Source organism: Notothenia rossii, assembly GCF_949606895.1.
Source record: "Notothenia rossii genome assembly, chromosome: 3".
NCBI lineage: Eukaryota > Metazoa > Chordata > Actinopteri > Perciformes > Nototheniidae > Notothenia > Notothenia rossii.
The window spans coordinates 29,251,717-29,278,804 of record NC_136901.1 but is presented as its reverse complement, the minus strand read 5'-3'; the positions used below and the strand labels follow the sequence as shown (position 1 = coordinate 29,278,804).

Here is a 27,088-nt window from a genome sequence, read left to right as displayed (position 1 = left end):
CTAGACAGCAAGGGGCCTGTGGTTTCCTCTTTATTCCAGTAAATTCACTTGCTTGTGTAACCAACGTTCGTTCCCTTCTTCCCCTAGCTCCCCTTCGTTGGGTGTTTGGTTTATATGAAAACGCCAAACTCAGGTTTCCCCCACCACAGAACACTTCCCTAGGGACTTACGCAATACTCTCTGGCTTTACAATGACAGGCTCAACCATCCAAATCAAGTCTTTAGCAGTGTGTGTTGTTGCATGGCATTGCTTGTCAGACACATTATTTCTTGCTATGTGATGTATGCCGATCCCTTTAAAATACAATAAACAGGTTATTTTACACTGCTGTTGTCCTCTCCAGACTCACTTGGGTATCCATTTCCTTTTTAATCATAACATGATATTTCTTCTCAGCAAAGGCAGGCAGTGTTAGCACTTGCAATGGAATGTAACCTTAGAAAATGAGCCATTATAGTTTAGATTTCATCACCCACTATGTGCAGTATGTTGGCTCTCAAGTGAGTTGGAAACAATAAAAATTAATGTCATAACACTCAGATTTTTATAATCCCACTTTAAATGTCAAACATTCAGTCTTCAGGGAAATTGAGAAAAAACAGAATGTCAGTGCTCAAACAGATCTCTTTTTTTGTCTGTCTTGCTGCAGCGTTTAGCTAACACTAAAGCCCATACATCACGATTCATCAGTGCCAATCTCCCCTGCAACAAGTTCAAGAACCGCCTTGTTAACATAATGCCATACGAGTCCACACGAGTGTGTCTTCAGCCCATCAGAGGAGTGGAGGGCTCTGACTACATCAATGCCAGTTTCATTGATGGGTACAGGTAAGTTCTAAAATACTCTGACATCCATTACATGAGATTGCAAGAATATACATTTTATGGACTTAAGGAAATACATCTATGCAATAAACTACTCAGCAAATGTATACAATATTACATTTTCATCACAACTTTGTCTATTTCTTACCACTTTCCATCATTTGATTTATGCACTTCCACAGGCAACAGAAAGCCTATATAGCCACACAGGGACCACTGGCAGAGACCACGGAGGACTTCTGGAGAATGCTCTGGGAACACAACTCTACTATTGTCGTTATGCTCACCAAGCTTAGAGAAATGGGCCGGGTATGCATACACTTCTGTTTTACCCTTTTTCTTTTGGCACGTCAATCTCTTCATTCGTGCACCGCCAAAAATACCAAAGATAGATTCAGCCATGAGAACAGAAACACAAGATTCAGTATGAATTGAATGAAACAATTCTGGGAATTAACACAATGAAGCCAGTGTATGAATACGATGTTGTGGCTCATTGTGGTATTCTATTTTTAAATTTCTAAAGGAAAAATGCCACCAGTACTGGCCAGCAGAGAGGTCGGCCAGATACCAGTACTTTGTGGTGGACCCCATGGCCGAGTATAACATGCCCCAGTACATACTGAGAGAGTTCAAAGTGACTGATGCCAGGGTAAGTACATACTGTTTCAGCAACAGAGTTGAAAGGTTTACATGTGACATGTTGGAATGTACTGTAGCTGTAACTCCATTTTGTTCACAGTTTGATGTTTTCGAAATATGACGAGGGCCTCACCAAAGAGAGCAGTTTGGGGGAATTTCAGTGTTGTTTGCACTTTCCCAAAGATTTGAAGTATGGAATTATGTCAAACAGCAATATTAAGCTCAATCGTTCAGTGTCTATGTGATCATAAAATATAATCATAATCCCATAGAAAACCAGGAATTGAGCTAAACTCAGCAAGTAAACGAAAAATGGTCAGGGGGTGTCTTGTTCCAAAATTTGTATGATGGAATTCCCACAGTTTGGTCTAGTATATTGTTTTTCAAACCACTTAAAGGTGGGGTAGGTCATTTTGGAGAAACCAGCTCGAGTGCGCTAGAATTTGAAAATACACAGCCTGAAAACATCTGCCACTTCCTTACAGAGCCCCTCCTCCAACACACACGAACGCGCACATGACCAATGAGGGCACGAGATAAGTTTGTGCACAGATGGAAGGCTGACAGGCAGGTAGGCCATCCAGTTATTTTAGCCGGGCCGGGTCGTGCTTTTTACAGTACTACGGCTTCCACAGATGACCACAGATTTTTATGGATTTGTTGTCAAAGCACTTAAGATATTCATTGCTATCGGGATGTTAAGAGCATTCCATGGAATATAATAAAAAGTGCATCTCGAGCCGGTTTCTCAAACTTACCTACCCCACCTTTAACTTTTACCTGCACTTCAACATTGGGTCACAAAAATAAGTGGAATATTTAGCATACAACTGACGTACACATTTTTGCAATTATTAATCAAATAACTATTTCCAGAGAAAGAACACTGGATTTAACATTGCAGCAGTAATTAGCTAAAATGTTTGGCATTGCATCAACTATTTGTTTGTACCAAACTATGGCCTTAAGTGCAACATAAGCATAAATATATAAATGTTGGAATGATGACACATGTCGGAGTTTAAAAACAAATGTGGTGCCGGCAGCAGCGAGCTGGCAGAGTTTTAATTCCATCAAAGGCTTACACCGATAAATGGCACACGCGCCCTCCTTTGTAGTGCATGTTACACTGACTCGTCAATGGGATTGCTCTCTTATCAAGGGGATACAATATCACTTAAGTGATGCACACCCTCAAAGTCGATTCTCCAAGCACCCTGTCGAGGGTATCACATCAAAGGAATTAGCATCTTCAGTGTTCATTTTAATACATTCAGGTAAAATGACGGGCATCTTTAATAACATTTTCTCTGAAGCTTTAAACTTGGCAGGATTTGTCAAGAATGCTGTCTTGCATTGTAAAACCCACAAAAGTGTAGATTATTTTTATGGAGATGGTATAGAATTAACTTCTATGGATTGTCTACTTTATAACTCAGATTGTTATCGTTGTATCGACTCTTATTTTTCTCTTTCCACCACATCTGTTTCTAGGATGGACAGTCGCGGACAGTAAGGCAGTTTCAGTTCACGGACTGGCCAGAACAAGGAGTGCCAAAATCAGGGGAGGGTTTCATTGACTTCATTGGCCAAGTGCATAAAACAAAAGAGCAGTTTGGCCAAGATGGGCCTATCTCGGTCCACTGTAGGTAAGTGATCACCCAGTAAAACCCATCAAACTGCAACTGAATGCAAATGTCTTTGGAGTTGCTAATTTTATATTCAGATATACTTAGTGTTGTATGATACGACTTCTTGCCCTTTCTCACAGCGCGGGTGTTGGTAGAACTGGAGTTTTCATCACCCTTAGCATCGTCTTGGAACGAATGAGATACGAGGGCGTAGTAGACATCTTTCAGACGGTGAAAATGTTACGGACACAGAGACCAGCTATGGTGCAGACAGAGGTGAGGTGTTGTATTTCCACTTCCATAGAAACCAGCCAAACAAATTGTGCTGAGGACTGGAGACTCAACTATGTTCTTGATCCAAACAGATTTACTTAAGCAAGCTTCTGTTAAAGAACATCATGCATTTTGTAACTGAACATGTCTAAAGAAGTCTTGTCTGGTTTCCACTGAAAATCTGTTTTGACTCAATGCAAAAAGTAGCTAATGAATGTATTGTGGCTCAGGTATCTCGGTTATAACAATATCCATTATAAAAGCCCAATTCACTTTTACAGAAGATTGAGTATCCAGAAGTTTGAGAATCCTAAGATCCCGAAAGAGTGTGAGCTTAAGTCTTCTCTTCTTTGTTTCCAGGATCAATACCAGTTCTGCTACAGAGCTGGCTTGGAGTACCTGGGAAGTTTTGATCACTATGCAACGTAAGAGACCCAGTGCTGGAAGAAAAAAGCAGAGGGCCCTTTGGAAAGAAAACCCAGTGAGCCTCTCTTCTGAGCCATAAATTCCTGCTTGAGAAAGTACTCCTTAACTCCTTGCTAACAACTCATTAAGTGTTGGATGTGTGACATGACTTGTCAAAAAATGAAAAAGATGATACCCGGAGGACCAAGTATTTCCCAAACCCGATAAAACCTCGCCTTGGTACAAAGCGAGGGAATCCTGACTGTTGAAGCATTGTATGGAATTACCTTCTCTTTTGCTTCAAGGATTCATCTTCGGGGCTCATAAAACTGAATGAAACCAACACAACAAAAAAGTAAATGAACAATAATGACATCGTCGGAAATGCATCAGTGATTATGAACCATTACGAGAGGCATTGGAGGAACACAGAATTGCGGGGGGGTGGAGGGGGACTCGATGCACATTGTAAAGAAAAAAAAAACCTGTTTCACAATCAAGTACACAACCCATCGTAAAAGAAGACAACGCTCGCTCCACAACAGCAGGACAGAATTAAAGTAATAATGAATAAATAACCCTTTTCCTGTCACAATGTCGATCATCTAAATGTTTGGGAGAAGGTAAAGCTCAAATGATCTATGAAATAAATAAAATTATTGATTTAGTTTTTTAGTACTTTATTATACAGCTGATGTGCTTTTTTTGAACAGTGTGAATTTACTTTTTTTACACAAATGTATCGCTTGGAAAAGAAAAGTGATAATACGTAAATGTTATTTTTTTTTTAAAGCTGTAGAACTGTTCTGACGTATGTGCTATTTTGCAGAGAATCTCATTTTGTTTCCTTCGATTTTTCCCTTATTTTGTTGCACTCGGTGCACAGAACAGAATTCTCACTACCAAAATGTAAGTTCAAGAGTTATTTTTTTTTATTTGTGTGTCCATGATCACAAACATGGTAACTTAATTCCTCCCTAAAGATAAACTGGGGCGTTGTGGAATCAACAGGGATGAGCAAAGTATGAAGCTGCTGCTACCGATTATCTTAGTTCTTCCATGTAAGACGGATGATTATAGAGAACCTGAATTGGATAAATTATATGAATATAGATATACGGTACATATTGTCAAATATATGTGAAATATATATTAAAGCCTAAATATAACATTCTAAATATATTGATAAAGTACATAATTTATGAGTAAAAGTATATAAAACATGGATTGTCTATGAAAGTTTCCAGATTGAGAGATTTGTGCGATGGGGGAAATGAAAAGAGGTTTTTCACTGGAATGCACATCAGCAGGACACAATTGTATTCTGATTCAGTGCATCTTTTCTCGTGCAATAAATATCTGTGTTATTAGATAAGGTTCATGTGGATATGTCCTTCACTCGTGGCATTGTTGTTCCCCCGCAACTGAGGAGTGGGAATGTCCGTAAAGCATCACTGGTGCATTTTCTCCTCCAGCAGCAATCACAGCTCCACACAATAGGGCAAAGTACAAAGACGTCACTTTCTTGTGGTTCTTTAAAGCATTCAATTGTAATGACATTAATTTTCATTTTGCATTTAGAGTGCCTTATATTTATGCCTGTTTTTATAATGTTTCATTTAACCTATTAATGTATCCTTTGAGTAATCAAGGCATCTAGTATCAATGTAACTGTAACGTTTATTTACCTGTAGTATTCATTTGTCACACGATGAGATTATATATGCAAATAAGAACATTTGAAAGCTCATATTCTTTCATTTTCAGTGGCCTTATTGTGGCTGAGAGAATCTGAATACAACAGTTTATAGATCAGTGAGCTCTGCAGAAGACAGCAGAATACTGTCCTCTGAAATAAAAAGGCCCGACATATGTCAATTAGCTCTTCACAGAGTGTCACCATGGTCACATTTAACAGCAATTCTCCAATTTCTAAATATTACAACTTCAATGAATTGGTGAAGGAAAAAAAGCCTAAAGCACTGGTCATCACCGCAGGGTTTTTAATCCACTTGTGTCACCTAAGACAAACACGATATCTGTGTGAGACGGGGGTTCAGTTTGGTTATGTTTCTGTATTTCTGTTAAGCAGCATTTCATTTCTCCGGCTTTGTAGATGTGCATTCCAGGAGCTTTCTTTCCCTGAATTCAAGCAGCTGTGTGTTTATTCTTTCAATTGATTACTTTTGTCGTAATTTTCAGATATAAAAGTGCTATTATTTAACTTCATGGTGGCTAATGTTACATTATGTTCAAGTCTCGGATGTTTATTTCCTCATCTCAGTTTTTCTTTTGTTATTGCTTTTCCATATGCAGGGTGAGACATTGCGGCCGCCGTGGCCTGGTAGGAAGATTTGCACTTTCTCTATCTTTGTACTATGCACTGCCCTATTGATTCTAAACCCAATAATATATTACTTGAACCCATCTATAAAAGAAATCTCCTTAAACGTTCACTTTGTGTGTATGTAAATAACACAAAAATGGTATCAACTCTTGAAAAGACAAAAAAAAAAAGGTTTGTGGCGAAAAAGAGCATCCGTTCTGATGCCATGTTACTCCAGCAGATGACTTCAGAAAAAATCTGTCCCCCACCATCTGTTCTTGTGGCGTTGCCATTCAAGCTTGGAGTGTCATTAACAGAAATAAACGTTGTGTTCTCTGCTCTCTCTATCTATCTATCTCTCGTCTGGATGCATAGACTGAAAATTAAATTGTAAAAAAAATGGCTTGTTAAAAAGATCATACAATTACCTCTGATTAGTTGTAAGCGTAAACTGTTTCTTTTTTTTCTGAATGAAAGGAGTGATTTTTATTTTCTTACTAAGGTTACATTGGTGGCGAAAGAAGTCTGTATGAAAATCAGTTCTTTGCTGACACAAGTTCCATTTGTTATAAATTAATTCTATTAAAAAATGTCAGTGTAATGCATCGCCGTTTCACTTGTTTCCCTCCACCTCACTCTGACTGATGTAGCTGTTCGACTCCCCGCTGGGACCCGTCCAACATATTACCCACAGTTTGCTCGTGAAGGGGGACATTTAGTCTCACCATATATTTCCGTGTTTTTCCGTGTGGTATTGTAATTCAAAATGAAATCCACATTGCATTACATTTGATGCCTTTGCACTATACCTACACATTTCACTTTTTATTTTACTGTTTCAAGAATATGACAACACATTGGAACACTAAGTAGATATTGTATATCCGTATCGTTAAAGACAAAAAAGTTATAGTGAAAACTATTTCAAATCCCAGCAACAACAGATTAATGTACTACAACAAGGACTACTAAAGCTAAATTATACAAGAAAAGAGAAACTCCCATTTGGATGAAACTTTGGGATTTTAGCCTTTGCAGACCATTTCGATGCACACAAAACCGATATAACACTTAAGGAAAGGCGAACCGCAAAAAGCAGAATTGGGCCTCTTTTAATGAAATATACAGCCAGGGTTAAGTATTTCTAAATATTTATATTATATTATCTCTGATGAAATATGTAAAATCTTATTTGTTCACTCTGTCATGCATCAAGAAAATAAATCCTTAGGTGTCACTACAAATATGTATTTACCATCTGGCTTCATGTTACTAAAACTAACAGCAGCACAAGCTACATTTTGTCAACAACTCAAACCTACAGAAGTACAATAAAGTGACAATAACCTGAAGCCAGAAAATGTCAACAACAAAACATATTTTTTAAAGAAGAGTATTAAGCTGCCTGACAGCTGGGGAACACTTCTTGAGTCAATAACTGCTCGTCTGGAGAAGTTATTCAGGATTCAGAAAACTATCCATGCACCCAATTACAAAAATATCATTCCACATGACAACAAGTGACAGAGGCTGTCAGGTCTGAAACTGAGCTGCAGAAACATTTTTCTGAGTCTACCACGGAAAGTCATCATGTACAACAAGCTGCAGAAAGACACAAAAGCAGATCACAGCAGCGTTGAAATTAAATAAACACTGTCCTCAGCACAAAATATAGACTATTAGTCCAAAAACTACAGAGAAGATTTCAGTAGGAGATGTTTTGTAAATAACAAACAGAAAATGCAACAAAAAATGTGCCCAATGTTAATGAATCAGCTCTCTTAGCCCCAAGCCTGTTTTTCAGGTCTCAGGCTCGAAAATGACATTTCCAGAACAAATGACCATAACTACACTTCTAAAAGGGGGAAATTAATAATATTTTGTCTCAAAGCAATGATAAACCTGTGAGTTGGATGTAGAAAAGTCAGAATCAAAATAGATGTTTTTATTTTAAAGAAAATGCAGATTGAACATAGTAAAAAAAATGTAAATTATAGTGTCCGTCCAAACAGTCGTTTTTACTTATAGTGAAAACTAACCTTGAACGATGGGTTAGTAGACTAAAAGCTTTAAGAATACAAACTACAACATATAATAAGTACCCTGTATCAAGATTGATGCAAAACAAGTGACATTTGACCTTTTTAGGGGGTTTAAAAAAGAAAACTCCACCTCTGGGGTAATTTGGGTGGAAATGGGCGTATTTGCTGTTTCTCTGGAACCCATTGGTTGATTTTGATGATTGACATCTCTGTTGAACCATTAGAGCCAATATAATCAAAGGGGAATTTCCACATACACACACACGTTACCATTGAGAAATGGGGGCTATGCACGCGCAGTTTGCCCAAAGCGAAACCTATCTTACGCTCTGAAATCTGAAAACTTAAAACTAGGTTTATTGCTGATGGATTATCAGAAATCATTTCAAAGTGACACAGACACATTGGATTAACCTATGGATTAACCTTCAGCTGCGTTTTTATCGTTTTAATGCCATGCACATAACTGGTGCGCAGGTGCGCATGCACCTGCGCACCAGATATTTGCGATTTGCATATGGACCTACAGTTTTTCCCCTATATACATTCAGCAGCGGCGCTGCCCCGCTGCTGAATGTATGCACGCCGCTGCTACAAGGCACCAGCGAGGTATATCTTTTTTTATACATTAAAATAATAATACGTGGCGCTCGCGGCATCACCACGGAGGAGCACACAGCCTCTGTGAGTTAGAGAGAGCACACCTTTTATCTATTTAATATAGTTCAAAAAAATAAAGTAAGAAATCATTCCAATGCGTACTATAGGACAGTATAAACAGTTTAAAAGGGGAATGATTAGTAAAATATGCATAAAGAAAAAGAAAGAATACTAACTAGTAGGGCTGTTCAATTATGGCAAAAATCATAATCTCGATTATTTGGGTCAATAATTGATATCAAGAAAGGTCTCATGAACTTCCCCACTCAATCTATCAAGACCCGAGCAGTTCTACTAGAAGTCCAAGGTAAAGGCACGGGCCGGCGCATACCGCCAATGGCATTCCCCCACCATATGAACTCTGACCATGGAGTGTAAAAGTGAAGAGGCACAACGTGACTACGTAAATGCACTCTCCTGAAACAGTTGGAAACAAGGTGAACAGTAAAACGTGAGAGACAGGAATATGCACTCCAAAGTGCTTTCCCCGTCGACTCGGGTGACCCTTAAGACCAAGCGTAAAGAACAGCGGTCAGCAGGCCCCACGTTTTAAGGAATGGATTCATTTGAATCCTAATTTTACATAACATTTTCAATATCTTTTTATTATTTTCTAGATCTTGATTCATTTCTTTGACACATCATCAGTTGTGGACCTCGGGATCATCGAGTGTTTCGGCCATTATCACAAGACACTCTCTCCCCAGGAGGGCCCTGTCGGGGTGATCAAATCCCGCAGTGTGTATCCTTGACAATTGGAGTTAAAAAGGATTATCCATTTACTTTGAAAACATCAATTTATTGGAGAAAAAAAATGTGATCGGTATGTTTTTAACAGTTGATTACCCTGAACTTTAAATATAATTCAACTGAAAAACCAATTTAATTTTTTTTAATAATAATAAAATAATCGTTTTATTTCGATTACGTTGTTTTCGTAATCGTTGCAAGCCATAATCGTAATTGCGATTAAAATATGATTAATTTAGCAGCCCTACTAACTATGTAACATAAGATAAGAATAAACAAGTTTAAATTATTTGTTATTGGTTGTGATCATATTCTAAAGATGTTTGGATTATTGAAAAGTATACAAATCCCTTTCATATGAGTGTTGAGAGCTGCATCCATAAATTCATTTTGTGCTCAAAGTAAACCAGATAAATGCATTTAACTTCAACATTGGTAAAAAAAAAAAAAGGTCAACCAGAGAGAAAGTAGTAGGCCTACATCATCAGCTAATGTCTGACAGAGAGGAAGACAGTGAGGAGAACAGTCAGGAGATCAGTCAGGAGGGTAGTGATGACAGCTTGTAGGATTACTGGTCGTGCTAATGTGGTAGTGCCGTGTATCTGGCAAATAAAGTCAAGAGCCCCTCAAAAGTTATGGTTTATTTCATTTTAAGGATGAGCACCAAGCAACATCTGCAGGTGCTCCTTTGAGAACCAAGGCAAAAAAGTTATGTGCACCCCTGGTTATAAAGCATTACAAAACTGTGTCAAGGTCCAAACGCATATATGTGATGGTATCACGCCATCAAGTAGACATTTTGCTATATCTTGTTTCTGACTATTTGATGGAAATTGGCCAAAACAATCTTTTCTTTATTTCTTGAGCATTCAAGCCAATGCAGACGTCCGTTTCTCGCCACAAAAGAAAAACAACAAAATAAGGGACTCTTACGGACGTCAGCTTTTATGTTCCACTGAACACTGCACTTCCGATGTGTCAGCATTCTGTGTTAGTCTCTCAGCAGTGTGTAGCATTATGAAGCCAAGCAGTCGGTCACAACACCGCGCACCAGTCATTCCTCATTTATCCGGTCTCCCCCTTAAAAAATGACAGCTTGCATCACTCCCACTGTGCTTTCTTTCTAACTCCCTAAATGTGATGTCCAAATAAAGGCCTTGGCACCAGTAGTCAGTGGAATTTAGCAAAACAAACATATGTATATTCTCTCAGCCTTTGAAGAAGAAAAGGATGGCATAATAATGTATGACATAATAATGTGTTCAAACAATTCAATTATTGTGGCAGGTGACTTTGATGAAGGAGCATCGTCAGCTGGTACTACCACTGGGCTCGATGATGGCCGCTTTCTAACCAAACAGAAAAGAGAAGAAAGTGATATGAAAGGATAGAGCTTTTTGACCCAAAACACTATCTCCAATGACTTAAAAGAAGGAAAAAGTATTGAAATCAAATTGTAACTTTATTACCTGCACCACCACTACATGTCTTTAAAAAAAGAGAGTGTACTGGAGTGAGTAGACTTCACCTCCAGCAATGAGGAATACCGTCTCTGCTGTAATAATGCAACGAGGTACTGATGCAGATCTTTAAAAATGAAACTGCCAGCATATGATTTATATTAACAAAATAGGTGACTTTCGTCTTGAAAAACGTTACTTATTTGAAGAACTACGCGATAAGTGTTGTGTTCCCCGCGCTGTGCTCTATCCTCGCAGCTTCTGACTTTTTAAAGATTTTAAAAATCTAAACATATTGTTGAGGTATTTAAAAGATGAGAATCATGACTCAATGTTTCTCTCCCCTCCTCTGTTGTGTTCCTGGATTGTTGAAAAATATGTTCATTTATAATCTCTTCACAAGATTTACTATCCATCACACTTCATACATACACAAGCTGTAAATGTTACATTATTGAAAATGCTTTTGTGAAGCATGTTCTAAATGTGTAAGACAAAAGGAAAAGGCCGGGTTTTATATGTATTGCCTTTCTATAGCATGTTTCAAATAGCTTCTGCCACACCCAGAAATAACTACAGAGACTATAAAGTAACAAAGCTTCTTGTCATGACCCCTGCTTCGAAAACATTTCCTCACACCAACAAAAACAAAGAAGAAGCCTTTATAACTCAAGCCAGTCTTTAACATACATACTGTATTGTAGCAGTTTATAATGTCAAGTGCTGCAGTGATTTTATAAAGGTTCTAAGGGCAGAGCTCACAGCCTGTCACCGCTGCTGCCTGCTGAGCTGATATTAAACTTGAGAGCTAAGCAGCTGAGAAAACACACATTTAACTTCCTGTATTCCTGGCATCACTGGACTAAAGGCCCTATGCAGAGAGACAGGCAGCGGAGAGGCAGGCAGCGGGCCCTGCAGCAGAGAGACAGGCAGCGGGCCCTGCCGCAGGCAGTGGGCCCTGCAGCAGAGAGACAGGCAGTGGGCCCTGCAGCAGGCAGTGGGCCCTGCAGCAGTGAGTAAGAAAGTGGGCCCTGCGGCAGAGAGACAGGCAGCGGGCCCTGCAGCAGGCAGTGGGCCCTGCAGCAGAGAGACATTTAGTGGGCCCTGCAGGAGAGAGACAGGCAGTGGGCCCTGCAGGAGAGAGACAGGCAGCGGGCCCTGCAGCAGTGAGACAGGCAGCAGGCCCTGCAGCAGTGAGACAGGCAGCGGGCCCTGCAGCAGTGAGACAGGCAGCGGGCCCTGCAGCAGTGAGACAGGCAGCGGGCCCTGCAGCAGATATGCAGGCAGTGGGCCCTGCAGCAGTGAGACAGGCAGCGGGACCTGCAGCAGTGAGACAGGCAGCGGGACCTGCAGCAGTGAGACAGGCAGCGGGGCTTGCAGCAAAGACACAGGCAGCGGGCCCTGCAGCAGTGAGACAGGCAGCGGGCCCTGCAGCAGAGAGACAGGCAGCGAGCCCTGCAGCAGAGAGACAGGCAGTGGGCCCTGCAGCAGATATGCAGGCAGTGGGCCCTGCAGCAGTGAGACAGGCAGCGGGCCTTGCAGCAGATATGCAGGCAGTGGGCCCTGCAGCAGTGAGACAGGCAGCGGGCCTTGCAGCAGTGAGACAGGCAGCGGGCCCTGCAGCAGTGAGACAGGCAGCGGGCCTTGCAGCAGTGAGACAGGCAGTGGGCCCTGCAGCAGTGAGACAGGCAGCGGGCCCTGCAGCAGTGAGACAGGCAGCGGGCCTTGCAGCAGTGAGACACGCAGCGGGCCCTGCAGCAGTGAGACAGGCAGTGGGCCCTGCAGCAGTGAGACAGGCAGCGGGCCCTGCAGCAGTGAGACAGGCAGCGGGCCTTGCAGCAGCCCATGATGATGATGATCCATATGGGGATCCTCAATGGAGCGGGCTCCCAGTTCAGCGATGAAGAACCCAGATAAGAGCTGACACTGCTGCTAACGCTACATTGACTCTGTCTGCACATCACATTAGAGCCACTTCAGGAGCAGAATGAGGCTTTGACCTTTAGTAACAAAGGGAAAGGAACAAAAGGCTGCTCAGAGAATGCTGCTCCAAGTGTGATTATACATCTTTGTTTGTCTCTGAAGTGCCCATTATTACTAGTCAGCTCTGCAAAAATGTGTTAAGAGAGAAGATTTCTAAGTAAAACAAGAAGGTAATAAGTGAAATCAGAGGGTGGTGGGGAGGGGAGGGGGGGTTGTACACATGACGAGCCAACAGTTGCCGCAGTGTAAAAACCTCTGAAGGTTAATTTCTGCCGCTCAGCATCTTGCCAATATCCCTGTGATCAGAACCTCTGTAGGCCAGCCATCTGCTCCCCCCCAACCACACACACACACACACACACACACACACACACACACACACACACACACACACACACACACACACACACACACACACACACACACACACACACACACACACACACACACACACACACACACACACACACACACACACACACACACACACACACACACACACACACACACACACACACACACACACACACACCAAATGTGGTTGAAACATTTGTATGCATCTGATTGTGAGTAAGCTAATATGTACGCTAGTTAGCTAATCATCATTTGGGGTATCTGTTTAAAATGTATATATAATCAATTAATTTATGTTATAATAAATGAAAACATTGATTTTGGTTGATTGTTATTTAAAGCATGCATTATAAAAATGTCACGGAAAAGTGCCAATCCATTATTGATAAATCTACTTTGTCAAATGTCAGCAAATCTCAAGATGCAGGAGAACAAGGCAATGTCTTATTTAGTCCGATCAACAGTCGTAGGCCTAAATCCAAAAAAGTTCAGTTTATTATCCTGAAAAACTAAGGAAACCAGCAATTATTAATATTTGAGAACTGTGTGCCCTTTTAGACACTGCTAAAATCAAAACAAATAAACAATTATAGGCTAGTTGAAGGCAATGGGAATTTCACAGCACACATCAATTATCCTGTCAATCCCGGGGAAAGAGAACAGGAAATATAATTGACGAGTTCCCCGACAGCTTTTTGTTGCAACCTAAAGAAATAATACACCTTCAGCGCGCTGCTCAGCTGAATCTTTTCATACACTGCCACTTCACCAGGGGATAAGTACTGAGGGATATTTTTTTGACCTCAAAGGACACAGTGTCAATTATTCTGGGTACGGCTGTGTGGAGGACTTCATTCCCTAATCAAAATAAATGGCCAGGGCAGCAGAAAGTGAATGGAGCTAAGCCCCCAATATTCCTTCGAGACAGGTGGGGGTGGGGGGCACAAACAAATCCATTACTTCACGGTAAATAGGACGCATCAGCACTCTTGGCCTATTCGAATGCTTCTAGGCCCGTGACCACCCCTGCATTGGATTCTTCCATTTTAGACGCAGGAGCTGATAGCAAGTTTCTTTTTTTTCTTGCACACCGCCCTGCAGACAATCTTACATAATACATTCTGATGATAAAAGTATTCCGCGTATGGCAGCCGCGCTAACTGAAAGTGGCTGTGACTAACTCAGTGTAATGGGAAAATTCAGCTCCCTGCATATAATGGGGAAAACGTGGAGGAAGTTCAAACTTTAATGCAATACTGCAGCCTAATGTGGGCTTAAGTAATTCATGGAGGGGTTGGAGGTGGTGGTGGAGGGGATGCAATTAAAATAAGCTGTCATGAAATTAAATGTTTTTTTTTCTTTCCCAGCTGGTAGTCATTTTACTGTCAGGGTGTCTATAATTTCCGCTGATAGTGGAGACAGTTCTGCTCTGAGGCGCCATTTCTTCTTCACAGTAAGAGTGCTTTTAGGGGGCTCATCATACACAGGGAGGCCTTTCATGTTGTCCGTCTTCTTTCTGATGTCTTGCTCACAATATTTGTGCTTTGACACTGGATGAAACTAAAAACGGGACAACATGAAGCTGTCATGTTGCTCTACAGGTTTAGAGAGTGGGCCGATGGTATACTCTTTGTAGATTGTGTAAACTTTGTGAGGAGGAATATTTAAGACTGTCAGGTTTATTTTACAGGTGATCAAAAACATGCAGTTACTGATATTTTTCACTCTGAACCAATCATTATTATATTCTAAAAACTGGACACAGTCATGTCCACCTAAGTAACTTCTTCAAGAGGATTCCTGATTCTACTTTTCCTCTGTTGTTGTGATAGTGCCCTCGCCAGGGGGGAGAGCAAATAAAGCATATCCACTTCTGAGGGCTAAGAATCGCCGGGCTGCAGCGCAGTCGGTGTCAGAATCCATTTTCTCGGCTAGGCAGGGATTCTCACCTGAGGCTACTGAAGCGCAGAAATTGTTGTCATTTAAAAAACATTTAGTGGCACCTCTATCTGTGAGCCCACGGTTTTATGTGCGGGGTGATCAATGTGTTGTGACATCCAAGTGGTAACTCGTTAAGTGCATGCTAATGAGAGCAAGGGATCCTGCTGCATGTTGTGTTGGCACAAGGAGAGCCGGGACAATTTGTGTCCAGTTTGCTGCAGTGAGACAGATGGAGAATGGGATTACACTGAGCATAATGAAGTCTTCTCACACCTCTGACAGAAACTTGGAGAAGCTTTGCAAAGAAGCTACAAACAGACTCAACAATCAATTCATAGAGAAATACTAAACATGTTATGATGAAATAAGCTTTTATTTTCCTCGTGTTGCACATTAAAACAGATTCCCCAGGGAGGGAGTGCAGCAGAGAGAGGGGATGGTTGGCTGCTACTGCTCAGGGCCATACAGGAGCATTTAACGAGCAGAGATTAACTACTGTATTTCCACCGGTGGCCTACATGTCCGGGTGTAGTGCCTCAGGGAGGAGAGATTGCAGAAAGGGAGGAAAGGAAAAGAGGAAAGGGAGGCAGGGAGGAGGGCCCATGCAGGGCTGACACTTGGGTCACTTGAGAGCAGAGGTGATACAATCAAAAAACAGACTCCATAACTATAATCATTGGAGTGATTGAGTTCTAGCTGTAGGGACGTGTTGGGCAGCGACTGTGTTTCTCTGCTGTTGAGTTTATTATAAAATATGTTTTTTAAATAATATTAGGATATATCTACTTGTTTTTTGAGGGGATGACAAATGGACACTTCTGTATTTTGCACTGAAACGATTATAAAACTGTTGTTTTGTTAATGAAAAAGGAGAAAAATTGTTTTCAACTCTACAACTTGACTTAGATTCTATTTTTGTACACATACATTCAAAATAATGCTACAGCAGCTGAACTCCAGAGTCAATTTATTCCGTCCTGAAAACTGTCCCTCACTCTGCCTCTGTCTTCATATGTGACATGGCAGCCATCACTCTCACGGATACTTTTTTAACTTCCTGCAATATCTGACAACTTCTCAGGCCATGGCTCGTTAGAATTCATAACATCATTGCCAGTCCCACCTTATTCATGTTAAAAAACCTGTATATCACTGACATCAGTCACGGAAAACTCTGATACCAAGGTGAGACTGTTACTTCGAGGTTACAGAACAGTCATAAGTCACATGACAGAAATATCACTCCTCACTCTGCTACTGTTTCTGTTTTTGAGGAATACAATGTGAGGAAATCAATACATTGTAATTAGGTCACTCACTGACATATATTCTCTGTAAGGATTAGTCTAGTTGAACTGATAATCTGTATTTAATAACCTTTTAAATATTAGAATGAATGTAATGCCATTTGAATTGTACCTGAGGTTTAATAATTGCAATCAATGATGTATAACATCATCTCCAGGCTGTATGGTTGGTCAAATGTTTTCCCGCCTCTTTAATAGGGACTACATATTTTTTTCTCAGGTCTTTTTGGAGTGCCTTAAAGCGACTTCAACATGAAGACCCCCACAAGGAGAGAGGACGCCTCTGCAGGAACACCACCAAGCTGTTTATTTTATCACCAGCTGGCACTGTAGGCTTCCCCGTGTCTTCTATGCGCCTGCAGAATATATGAAAGCAGGAAACACACAGCAGGGATACTCTATCTTTTTTTTTGGCCTCCCTCCACCACCCCCTCTCTCTGCTTCCCTGCCTCTCTCTTCTGTGTTTCTGCAGAAGTGGAACGGATGGTTGTGGATGCCTCCGTCACTGAAAGCTGCTCTACTTGTGATGCAGAGCACAGAAGGATGGCATGTCTCCAGCTACGTCGCTTCAGAGAGAGGCAGCGCAGCGTTCTGTATGCAAGCAGGATTAGCCTAATTGAAGTGTCAGCCTGAGAAAATTGTGGATGGGTGCGGGTTAATGTTTGGGCGTAGCAGAAGCTTCACTCATCTCCGTGATGATGAGGAGTTTGGCTATCATTGCAGGCCTCATTTAAAATGTGAGGGAATCTGTGTGTGTGTGGACCACACCCATGGTGATGCTAATTGTACAAGCTACCATCTAGTGTTTTTTTATGATGCTGAGGCAGCAAGGTGGAGGCCGCTGGCTACCTAATTACTTTACACCATCGGGCCATTACATTAAGAATTCACCAGCCAAACCATCAGTATCTCCATTAAATCAATGTATGGGCAAACTTGTAATAAAAGTGATGAACACACACGTTCAAGAATCCTGGGATCATAGGAGTTCATTTGCTTTAGAGATATTTAACATAGCCAAGCAATTTAAAATACATATAAAACCATTACAAATCCGATTTATTTAAAAAATTCAGTTTAAAGCCACCTATTGGTATTTTAAATAGAGCGGATTGTCATGGACCAATACAATATTTATAAACTCACCCATCCAAAATGTGTTGACTTATTGGCCTTTAAAACTGCAAAAATACAAATGAAAATGATCAGATGCTTTAACATAACGAAAAGTGAGTCAGTCTGAACATAATTTAAAGAAAGTAAAGCGCTTCATTTGTGGAGTAGCTATAAAAAAAAGGAAATTAAACTAGGTTCTATATTTAATTGATTTAAAACAATATACTGTTTGTAAAACATTAAATGATTAACAAACAAAACACTAGGAACACTTGTGTCTTTATCAAGTTTGATTTGGCTCCTATTTGGGTATTTTATTTTGTTTCTTTCATTTTAAAAATGTAAAAACAATTTATTTAAAAAGGGAAGATGCAAACCTGCATCTTCTCATATGATGTTGGCTTTGCCTTAGTTGTATTATCTATTTTATTCAGTTTAATATTTGTAAACGTGCCTTTGAGTTGTAAAAGTCGTAATAGACAAACTAAACAGTAAATGTCCGTTTATATAAACCATCACTCAAGTATAGTGATGACCTCATGTAATATATAGGATGTGTTTCACTTCATAGAGTCATTATCTTTATTAATGTGTGTGAGATGGAATCGCTCGTGTCCACTCGGGGGTTATCCTCCTGCAGGACCACCTTGCACTTTAATGTTGCCGAGTCATGTGATTCTAAAGATGAGGTCAGAGTTAAATGCTGCTGTAGTGATACTCAGGCACTAGCAGTGATTTCACTGAGATAAAGCTGTCAAGGTATAAACCTCTGAGAGGCCCCCCCCCCCCACACTTCTCCTGCACCCCCCACTTCCAGAAAATACAACAAGAGCCACGAGTATCAGGGATATAACTCTGAGGAGTCTTTAGAACTGCCTTATCCAAGCTGTTTTACACTTGTGTGCGTACTTACCTTTTATTGCAGTATGGTATTCAATTATGAACTATTATTAATAGCGATCATGAACGTACTTAATTCAGGTTAAGAAGAATTGTATTTTAGTTATTTTATTTGGAAGCAAATATGTGCCAATGCAGGAATATAGCGTCAAAGTGAAAGCAGTGCTATGTTGATTAAATGTCAAAAAGTGCAATAAAAACTCAAATAAATGAATAATCCTAAAAAAATAGATGGAATCATGGTTTGAATTGTTATAATAATGCGGCCCGATTGGTACATGATTATTGTCTATGAAATAAAATAAAGAAATGTTTGCCATCTTAACTGGTATTCAGAATTTTCTCACTTAAACTGGAAATATGTTCTTTTAAAAAGTAATTAAAGATGCATCCATTACACAGAAGCATTAAAGTTAGCTATTGTGTTGCAGATATATATATGTTCTATACCATTTGATTTAATCCAGCACACACTTTATAAGGAACTGAGATGTGTATGTCTTTTCATCATTTCTATATTCCTATAAATACAAATACTAAACACTCAATGTATGTAGTCCTTCACATTCCTGCATCCCTGATAAAACACACTGAAGCTAACACAAGGAGTCTGCAGATGTTGCAAATTCCCTAAGAAGCTAATGAAAATCTCCAAAAATGAGGAACATCTTGCAGCTCTCACTGAGAGCATCAGGCCCACTTTGCAGGAGGTAAACTCCTGAATTACACTTCATTTAAACTGATGAGAAACTGAGTAAATACTCAGTACAACTGCAGCCAGTGTCCTGCAAACAGAGCGGGCTCAGAGTTTGGCAGAGGCTCTCGTGGGATGGATTAATGTCTTCTTGTTTATTGCGCTTTAATAGGATTTGATTTTATGGATTGTGTTGGTAATTCCTCCTCCTGCGAACATGGCATCTGAAGGCTGAGAGATATATAATATGGATTAAAAGATGCCTTCTTTCAGGAAAATGTGTCCTTCTCCTTGCCTCAACATATTATCCTGCCTTTAAAGTATTTACAGTAGAGGTTTAGTAGAGCTAAACTTATATATATTTGGAAAGGCTTCATGTTATTATGCACAATCAGACGGTCTAGTATTAAGTTAATTTTTGCAACAATGAGAACTTAAAGATATAGTCATGTCTTCTTAGCAAATCACTGTGAAGATTACAGCAGCATTTATGTTTCTGTTTAAAAAGAGATGAAAACAGATGTTTCCAGAAGTATCCCACTGTAAATGTAATCAGAATTGTTAAAGCTGTGCTAAAAAGAGGTATCTGTCATACATTGTTACTGATAAAAAAAAGAAGCTTTAAAGTATACAAAATGTTTCTCATGCAATGGTATCAGAAGATAATGTATGCAAGGTCACACATTACAATTGGTACGAGGAAGGAAAAAATTGTATTGGAATATTTCTGAACCCAAAAGCAAGACCTAAAACGAGATATCACATTGGTTGGTTAAGCAGAATTTACACAGTTGTGACATTTACTGTAATGCATGAACAAATGGAGCAAAAATCTTGGACAAAACAAGCTAAAGCCACGAGGCAGTTTAGCCTAAAACCTCCCCTCAGGAGACCATCTGCTACGAGTTCAAATACCCTGCCAATTATTAGAGTGGATGATCAGGCAGTATTGGACGACTACAAGTCTAAAATCCAATGTATTATGTCAAGACATCTTTGGAAAACAAAGGATGGGTGCAGTGTAATTGATGGGGAATGAGACATTGGCTTTGCTACGTGGAGTGGAAAGTGTTTGCCCTTAACTTGACAGACATTTTATTGCACCCATTAAACCCCGAAGAACTTTCAGTTGTTAACATGACAGAAACAAAGAAAAAAAAAAGTCCAGCAGCCCATGCACTGCAATCACAAGAGAAGTGTCGTCATGACAACACTTTGTCTCCTGTGTGATATTGTTAAAGAGCTTGGGGTGCAGATACATTTTTGGACAGAGCACTGATATAATTGGCTTTGGGTGTCCAGACTACAGTAAGCCTCCATTAGATATTTGTATAAATATATGCCCCTCCCCCCCCATTTTTGGGCCCGGCTCTGTAATATAACGAGGCAGTGAGAGGGCTTTCTTTAGACTACTGACTTTCAAACTTTTGTCATATTTTTTACCTTATCTGTAATAATTCCACTGACAGCCAGCAGATACATTCAGAGCTTTCTCAGAGCTACAATGACAGCTCCCAGAAATCCTCTGTGGCAAAGAAACTCAACACCCCGCCTCCCCCTCACAGCGGGATAGGCTTGAACAAACACTATGCACCAAAACCAGATTTTAGCATTCAGCAAAATTGAGCACAATGTAAGAATAATGCACCTTGAAATGAACATATAAACATGCACAAACTGTATACTTTAAATAATTCAGCTACAGGTACATGAGACTGCATATTTCTTTTATATGAGCAGGATTTGAGGTCAGTGGAGTAGAAACAGTGAGCAGGATTTAGAGAGAGAATAAATGGAGGCTTCTCACTTCATTTGCTGCAGTGTCTCCCAGCCTTCCTCAATGTAACATGTCAAATGTGAGCTCAGGAGTCATCACACTCCCTGTCACATCCCTTCCCCCTGTCTGACTTTCAGAAAACTTTGGCAATATTTCAAAAACTTACTGAGTAGATTTCCATTCAGTTATCTTGTCGTGTCCTTAAGAAAAAATATCTATTTACCAATTAAAATCCAAGCAGACGTGTAATCCTGGCATCAGCTCATAATAAACGTAGCTCTGACGGACTTAAAAAGTGTCACAAACGCTGAACACAAGCCCTCCAATCTGCCAGGGGCCCTAATGGGCAGGCCTGTCACTCCTGATCCTCAAATATGTCCCCCTCCCCCTTGTCTTTCTACATCTGTCTTGGCAGCAATTTGTTGTGCTTAAGTCCCCCGAACAACATAAAGGTTTTTCTAATGAGTAGAGCCATTGGGTGGACAGTCATTGATTTCAGCAGCCAGTTTGAATCACTTCTAGGGAACCGACAACCACAATATAACTGCAATCCAAAATACTGAACATTTCAATATGCAGGGATTTCGTTTTTTTAGGGTAGTGATATACAACAGGCAATATCATTTCAATAATAATAGAGCTACAGAAGCCCGACAAACAATACTAATCAGCGACATTGTGTTAATATAACGAGTTTTTTTTAATGCATTTGTCTTTCTCATCCAGGCTGAGGAGTACTGGTGACATTCTCGAAAACTTATATAGAAAAGTTTAGCAATATACCAAATATAAAAATAATGGGAAGACTGAATATTTCAAAAAGCCATAGCAGGTTACTCTAACTTGTGATCAATCAAAACATTGGTATTTAGTAAGTATTTACAGTATGTGGGATATATCCCATCTGAAATCATTATTAAATATGACTAAATATGATTGAGTTCAGTGTGTAAATAGAAAATAGTATAACCTTCTCTATCAGAAGAAAAAAACAACGGCAAAATCAATTTGTACTTACGTGGCAGATTCAATACATTATTTATTATATCACAGGGTAAATTATAGGGGTGCATACCGGTACCCGGTATTACCGAAGTACCGGCTACGGTATACTGTCCCGAAATCAGATCCGGTTTTCGATGTAAATATCATTAAACTCGCGCCCAAACCGTCGAAATTACGATGTCAATTTCGCCGTGAAACTCCGCAAACGAGTCACTGGAGTGTGGGCCGCATTTAGAAAATCTAAAGGGTGGCTGCATATGACTGCCAGTCTGAATGGTGGGGTCTGTAACCACTGCCAGTCTGAATGGTGGGGTCTGTAACCACTGCCAGTCTGAATGGTGGGGTCTGTAACCACTGCAAGTCTGAATGGTGGGGTCTGTAACGACTGCCAGTCTGAAAGGTGGGGTCTGTAACCACTGCAAGTCTAAATGGTGGGGTCTGTAACCACTGCAAGTCTAAATGGTGGGGTCTGTAACCACTGCAAGTCTGAAAGGTGGGGTCTGTAACCACTGCCAGTCTGAAAGGTGGGGTCTGTAACCACTGCCAGTCTGAATGGTGGGGTCTGTAACCACTGCCAGTCTGAAAGGTGGGGTCTGTAACCACTGCCAGTCTGAATGGCGGGGTCTGTAACCACTGCCAGTCTGAATGGTGGGGTCTGTAACCACTGCCAGTCTGAATGGTGGGGTCTGTAACCACTGCCAGTCTGAATGGTGGGGTCTGTAACCACTGCAAGAAGTTTATTTCTGGGAAAGGTGACAACGCATCCAACCTCCAACCAATGCTGTCTCGTATGGCAACCAAGTACCTTTGTGTTCAGGGAAGCAGCGTGCCAAGCGAGAGTGTTCAGTTCAGCAGGTGATATCCGACCTATGCTGTGAAAGGGCCCGTTTGGATCCAGAGAGCAGATATGCTCATCTTCTTGAAGATGAATGCACAAAACTGAACTGTGATGGGATTTGTTTTCTTTCATCAGGCAAATGTTGATTTTAATGATGCTATTTGTTTTATGTGCAATGCCGAGATCTCATGATCCTTTATGTGTTCTCTGGTCAGTCGAATCTCAGGTTGAATGTTGATTATACTGATGCTATTTTCTTTTTCCATTGACAAGATGTGCTATTCACGCCTGATGGTTGTTATAAATGATATTGCAGAATCTGTTTTCTTCATAGATAACGTGTTTTTCATTCTTTGTTCAGTACTAAAAGGTCTAAGTCCCACAATTGAATTTAATATTCATTTGACATGCTAACTATATCATAAAGCGCTTCATGGGAGTAATTGCGGGATGATTCAATGTTTCCCTTATGCAACATGCATATGTATCACCATATGTATCGGTTGAGTATTCGTATCATAAAAAAGTCAATGATATGCAACACTACTGGATTCACAAAATATTTTATTTGCTAGGCTAGAGTATGGCGTTACTGTTGGCCTGCACATATATTTGAGAATGTCAGTGTTATTTGATGTGCTTTTTCTTTTTGTCTGAACTTCTATACTGATTTGGTGAAGGCTGTAACTTAATAGATGATTGCAAGTTAGGCAGTGTAAAACAGATTAAAGAGTGTAAATTATATGACAGAGCAGTTCTAATAAAATACATAATTAAAATACTAATGGAGCACAAAACACCCTGAGCTTACTTATTTCCAATTAATTGTGAATTACCTAATAATGACTTGATATTGAACTGTTTGGCATGGACTTCTGTTTATTCAGTGTTTGATAAAGAATCTGAAGAAAATAAATATGAAACCTGTGACTTGTACTGCTCGGGTTAGACAAGCAGATGGTTGCCATCAGTCTCTAAAGAAAAACAGGAGATCCTGAGTTTCATTCAGAACTGTGAGGGAGAGTGCAGCTGCTGTTTATGCAGTGGGAACTAAGAAGGTAATCTGAAAGGGAGGACCATTTTCAGAACGGAAACCAGGCATGTTGCCCCATGATGTCATAATCCAAATACAAGTGATTAGGAAGCCAAGGGTCTGTCAGCTCTCACCGTTATTTGGTACGACACGTGTGTAAGAACAAACCATGAGACAACCGTCGAGGAATGAAGACTGGGAAAGAAAAAGGAAAGTTTGGTCCAGAGAGGCTGAACTCAAAGCAAACAAACTCTCAGCAGCCTGACAGAGATCCTGCACTGCACCGGGCTTCGTACTGCAACTGTTTTTTAAGGAAACAGTACAAAAACTTCTCTATGCTTAGCCTCATAACTTTGCCTGTCTGTACAAAGTGAAAACAGCTTCCATTTACATCAGGTAGTCTGGATGCACCCAATGAACCCCGTCAGTAGCAACCATAGGTAGCAACCCTAACTCCATATTCACTTTTCTTAACAACAAAATGCTAACCACAGGTGCTTTCCATCCAAGCTAATTATTTACGAGGCAATTCAGGGATAGTATCATTATCCCACCAGCTTTTTTTACTTTTCATGTATAGTAGCTGCTGCTCCTATAAACCATTCTCCAAAGAAAGTTGTAGGCTCGACATACTTAGCTGAACAGGCTCAAAATAAATGCAATGCTTATTATTCTTATTGTAATTGTGTGTGGCTTGTTAAGCATCATGATTCATTTCAAAGTAGTGCACAGAAAAAAGAGGGATTTAAAGGCTGTTTCCAGGAAAATCCTACTATTTTCAACTTCATTAGGTTCTTTTTATCTGTGGGATTTCTTCTGATCGATAAACCTGAGAGATGTTTATCCCTAATGGTGCACTTTTCATTATGGTTAATACAAGCGAGCATCTCTACTTTAGCTGCACTAGAGAGAATACTTCCTGCACACTGCTGGGCAGTTTCCTGAGGAAAAAACACAAGTATACTTTAACACTCGCTGTGACACATTTACATTGAAGCTATGGAATGAAAACAGATGAGGTTGGTATCAGTTTCTTACGTGTAAAGTAGTTATGCTCCAGCTTTATGCTGTGTGGTGTTTTGGTTGTATAATATTATTCTGAAGAACTGAAGATATCATCTCTCTGCCTTTGTAAACAGGGATAATCTAGAAGCTGTCAAATTCAAGTTACATAATCTATTACTTATGTTAGGTGGTGCCTGCAACAGAAAAATGACTTATCTGTGATAAGTAAACACGTTCAATTCATGTTGCCAATAAATAACTTTTGCTTCATAAATATTAAGTAATAATACATCTAGCAGATATGCTCGTACATTCTTCTAGTTTAATCAACGTTCATTTTATCAAGAAGTTTGAATTTGCAACTCCAATCATTGCACTAAAAGTTACTTTTAATGAGAACAAACAGGTGGCATGCTTACACTCTTCAAATTGCCATGGAGATATCCCTTGCTACAGAAAAAACAAAAAAATGGTTTTCAGATGTGACAATAGTCTGATAGTAAAGCCTGCACAGCTCCTTCATTTCCCCAAGGATTATCAACATGATGCAAACATACTGTATACAGGTACAAATGAAAACAAAACAGCGTGGGAAACAGGAAGTCGACATGTGTTCCTTCTGCATACATCACACTGCAAACATTCTCCACTGTATGTACATAAGAGAGAGCTGGATTGTCTTGCAGGAGTAGAAAAAAAAAAATCACATTAAAAATCTCATTAAAATCGGGTAATCATGCTTTGCCTCAGGACTTGGGAAAGGGGGGGTCGAGGGAGGAAATGCTTACAAGTTGAATCAGCCTGGGGAAGAATACATCTGCTTTTGCTGCATGCCTTAACGCTCCCGAGTATTATTAATGTTGAGAGGAAATAGATCCCATGTGGTTTGGTGAAAAAAATGATGTTGCGTCTTCTCATCCTGCATTAGGTCATCCTCTGATTTATTGCTGGGGCTCAATGTGCTGCAGTGATCCAGCATTGTGTTCCCACACTGCATAAGACAGGTGGCTCGGGGGGGAATAGAGCGAGTGTGGGAGAGCGGTCACTAAAAGTCTGCATCAGTCTGACGTGTGCTTCTAATATTCCTCCTGCTCTTCAGGGAGTAATCATTATGTATGTGAACATAAATACCTTTCACAGAACAAACCATAAAACTGGACGAATTAAAGAACATAAAGCCGGACATTCGTCCCAATTCTGCAGCTGGAGACATTAAAATGCCACCCAGCAAGGGTCAGATGAACCACAAGGTTATTATAGCAGAACTCTAAATTCAATCATGTTATTTAACATGGATTTCCTGCATAGGTTTCAATATTGAACCTATTATTGCCGGCAAGGAATTAGCAGCCCCCAGATTGGTGTTGGAAAATGGACATCAATAATGTTTTCTACAGACTTTAGATCCCAGTTAACGCAGCGTGATCAACAGCATTCAAATCTCATATGGCAAGGGTCAAACAGAGTTAAAACTAAAAAAGAAAACAGTGCTGAAATCATGCTCCACATTAAACTGATTTCCTGCTGCTTGTTCCCTACTTATTCCTGGCAATGCACATTTGGAGATTTCTATTTGTTTTGGCCTCCTGCAGGTCATAGGCACGAAAACAGATAACAGGCGCCATATAGCTCTGTGTTTTCACCATTTAGGGAATTTAATCAAGCCATCCTTAATAGGATATCTGGAGAGAACCAGCGTATTAGATGTACGTTTATTGTGTAAACAGTTTCCTACTGTATGACAACGCACTGATAAACTCACCTTGCCTGCACTAAGAAAAAGAAAGACACCTTTTATCCTTTCCTAACACATTTATGGTTTTGTACTTGTACTTTTTGAAAAGCTAACAATGAAAGGGCAGCATCCAAAACAGTTATTTCCATAGGATCACTTAAACCACAGCACCATATATGGTATGTATTCAAGCTATTGTTCATAGGACCTCTCATGTGAGTTAAGCGTGGAAAAAGAGATCAAAACATCCTGCCAACTATTTATATAGTTTCACTGTAAAGAGCCTCAGCATGTGGAGACGTCTGCCATGCCAAGTTACTGTTCGATAAACTATGACAGTGGAGGGGTTTATTGAACAGAAACAGTATAAAACGACTCAGTTATG

At 40.1% G+C, this 27,088-nt stretch overlaps 2 protein-coding genes across 29 annotated transcripts in view; one reads left to right on the top strand and one right to left on the bottom strand.

Moving 5' to 3' along the window:
- LOC307031874 (receptor-type tyrosine-protein phosphatase delta) overlaps positions 1-6,330 on the top strand; it is a 121,858-nt gene extending 115,528 nt beyond the window's left edge. For all 28 annotated transcript variants that reach the window (XM_079669408.1, XM_079669383.1, XM_079669406.1 and 25 more), the window contains 6 exons: positions 651-829; positions 1,009-1,135; positions 1,353-1,478; positions 2,963-3,117; positions 3,240-3,375; positions 3,733-6,330. In XM_079669408.1, the coding sequence (XP_079525534.1) occupies positions 651-829; positions 1,009-1,135; positions 1,353-1,478; positions 2,963-3,117; positions 3,240-3,375; positions 3,733-3,801 (792 nt within the window). In that variant the 3' untranslated portion in view covers positions 3,802-6,330. The remainder of the gene's footprint in view (positions 1-650; positions 830-1,008; positions 1,136-1,352; positions 1,479-2,962; positions 3,118-3,239; positions 3,376-3,732) is intronic.
- LOC307031877 (uncharacterized protein) overlaps positions 1-27,088 on the bottom strand; it is a 187,885-nt gene that overhangs the window by 58,811 nt on the left and 101,986 nt on the right. The window lies entirely within an intron of this gene.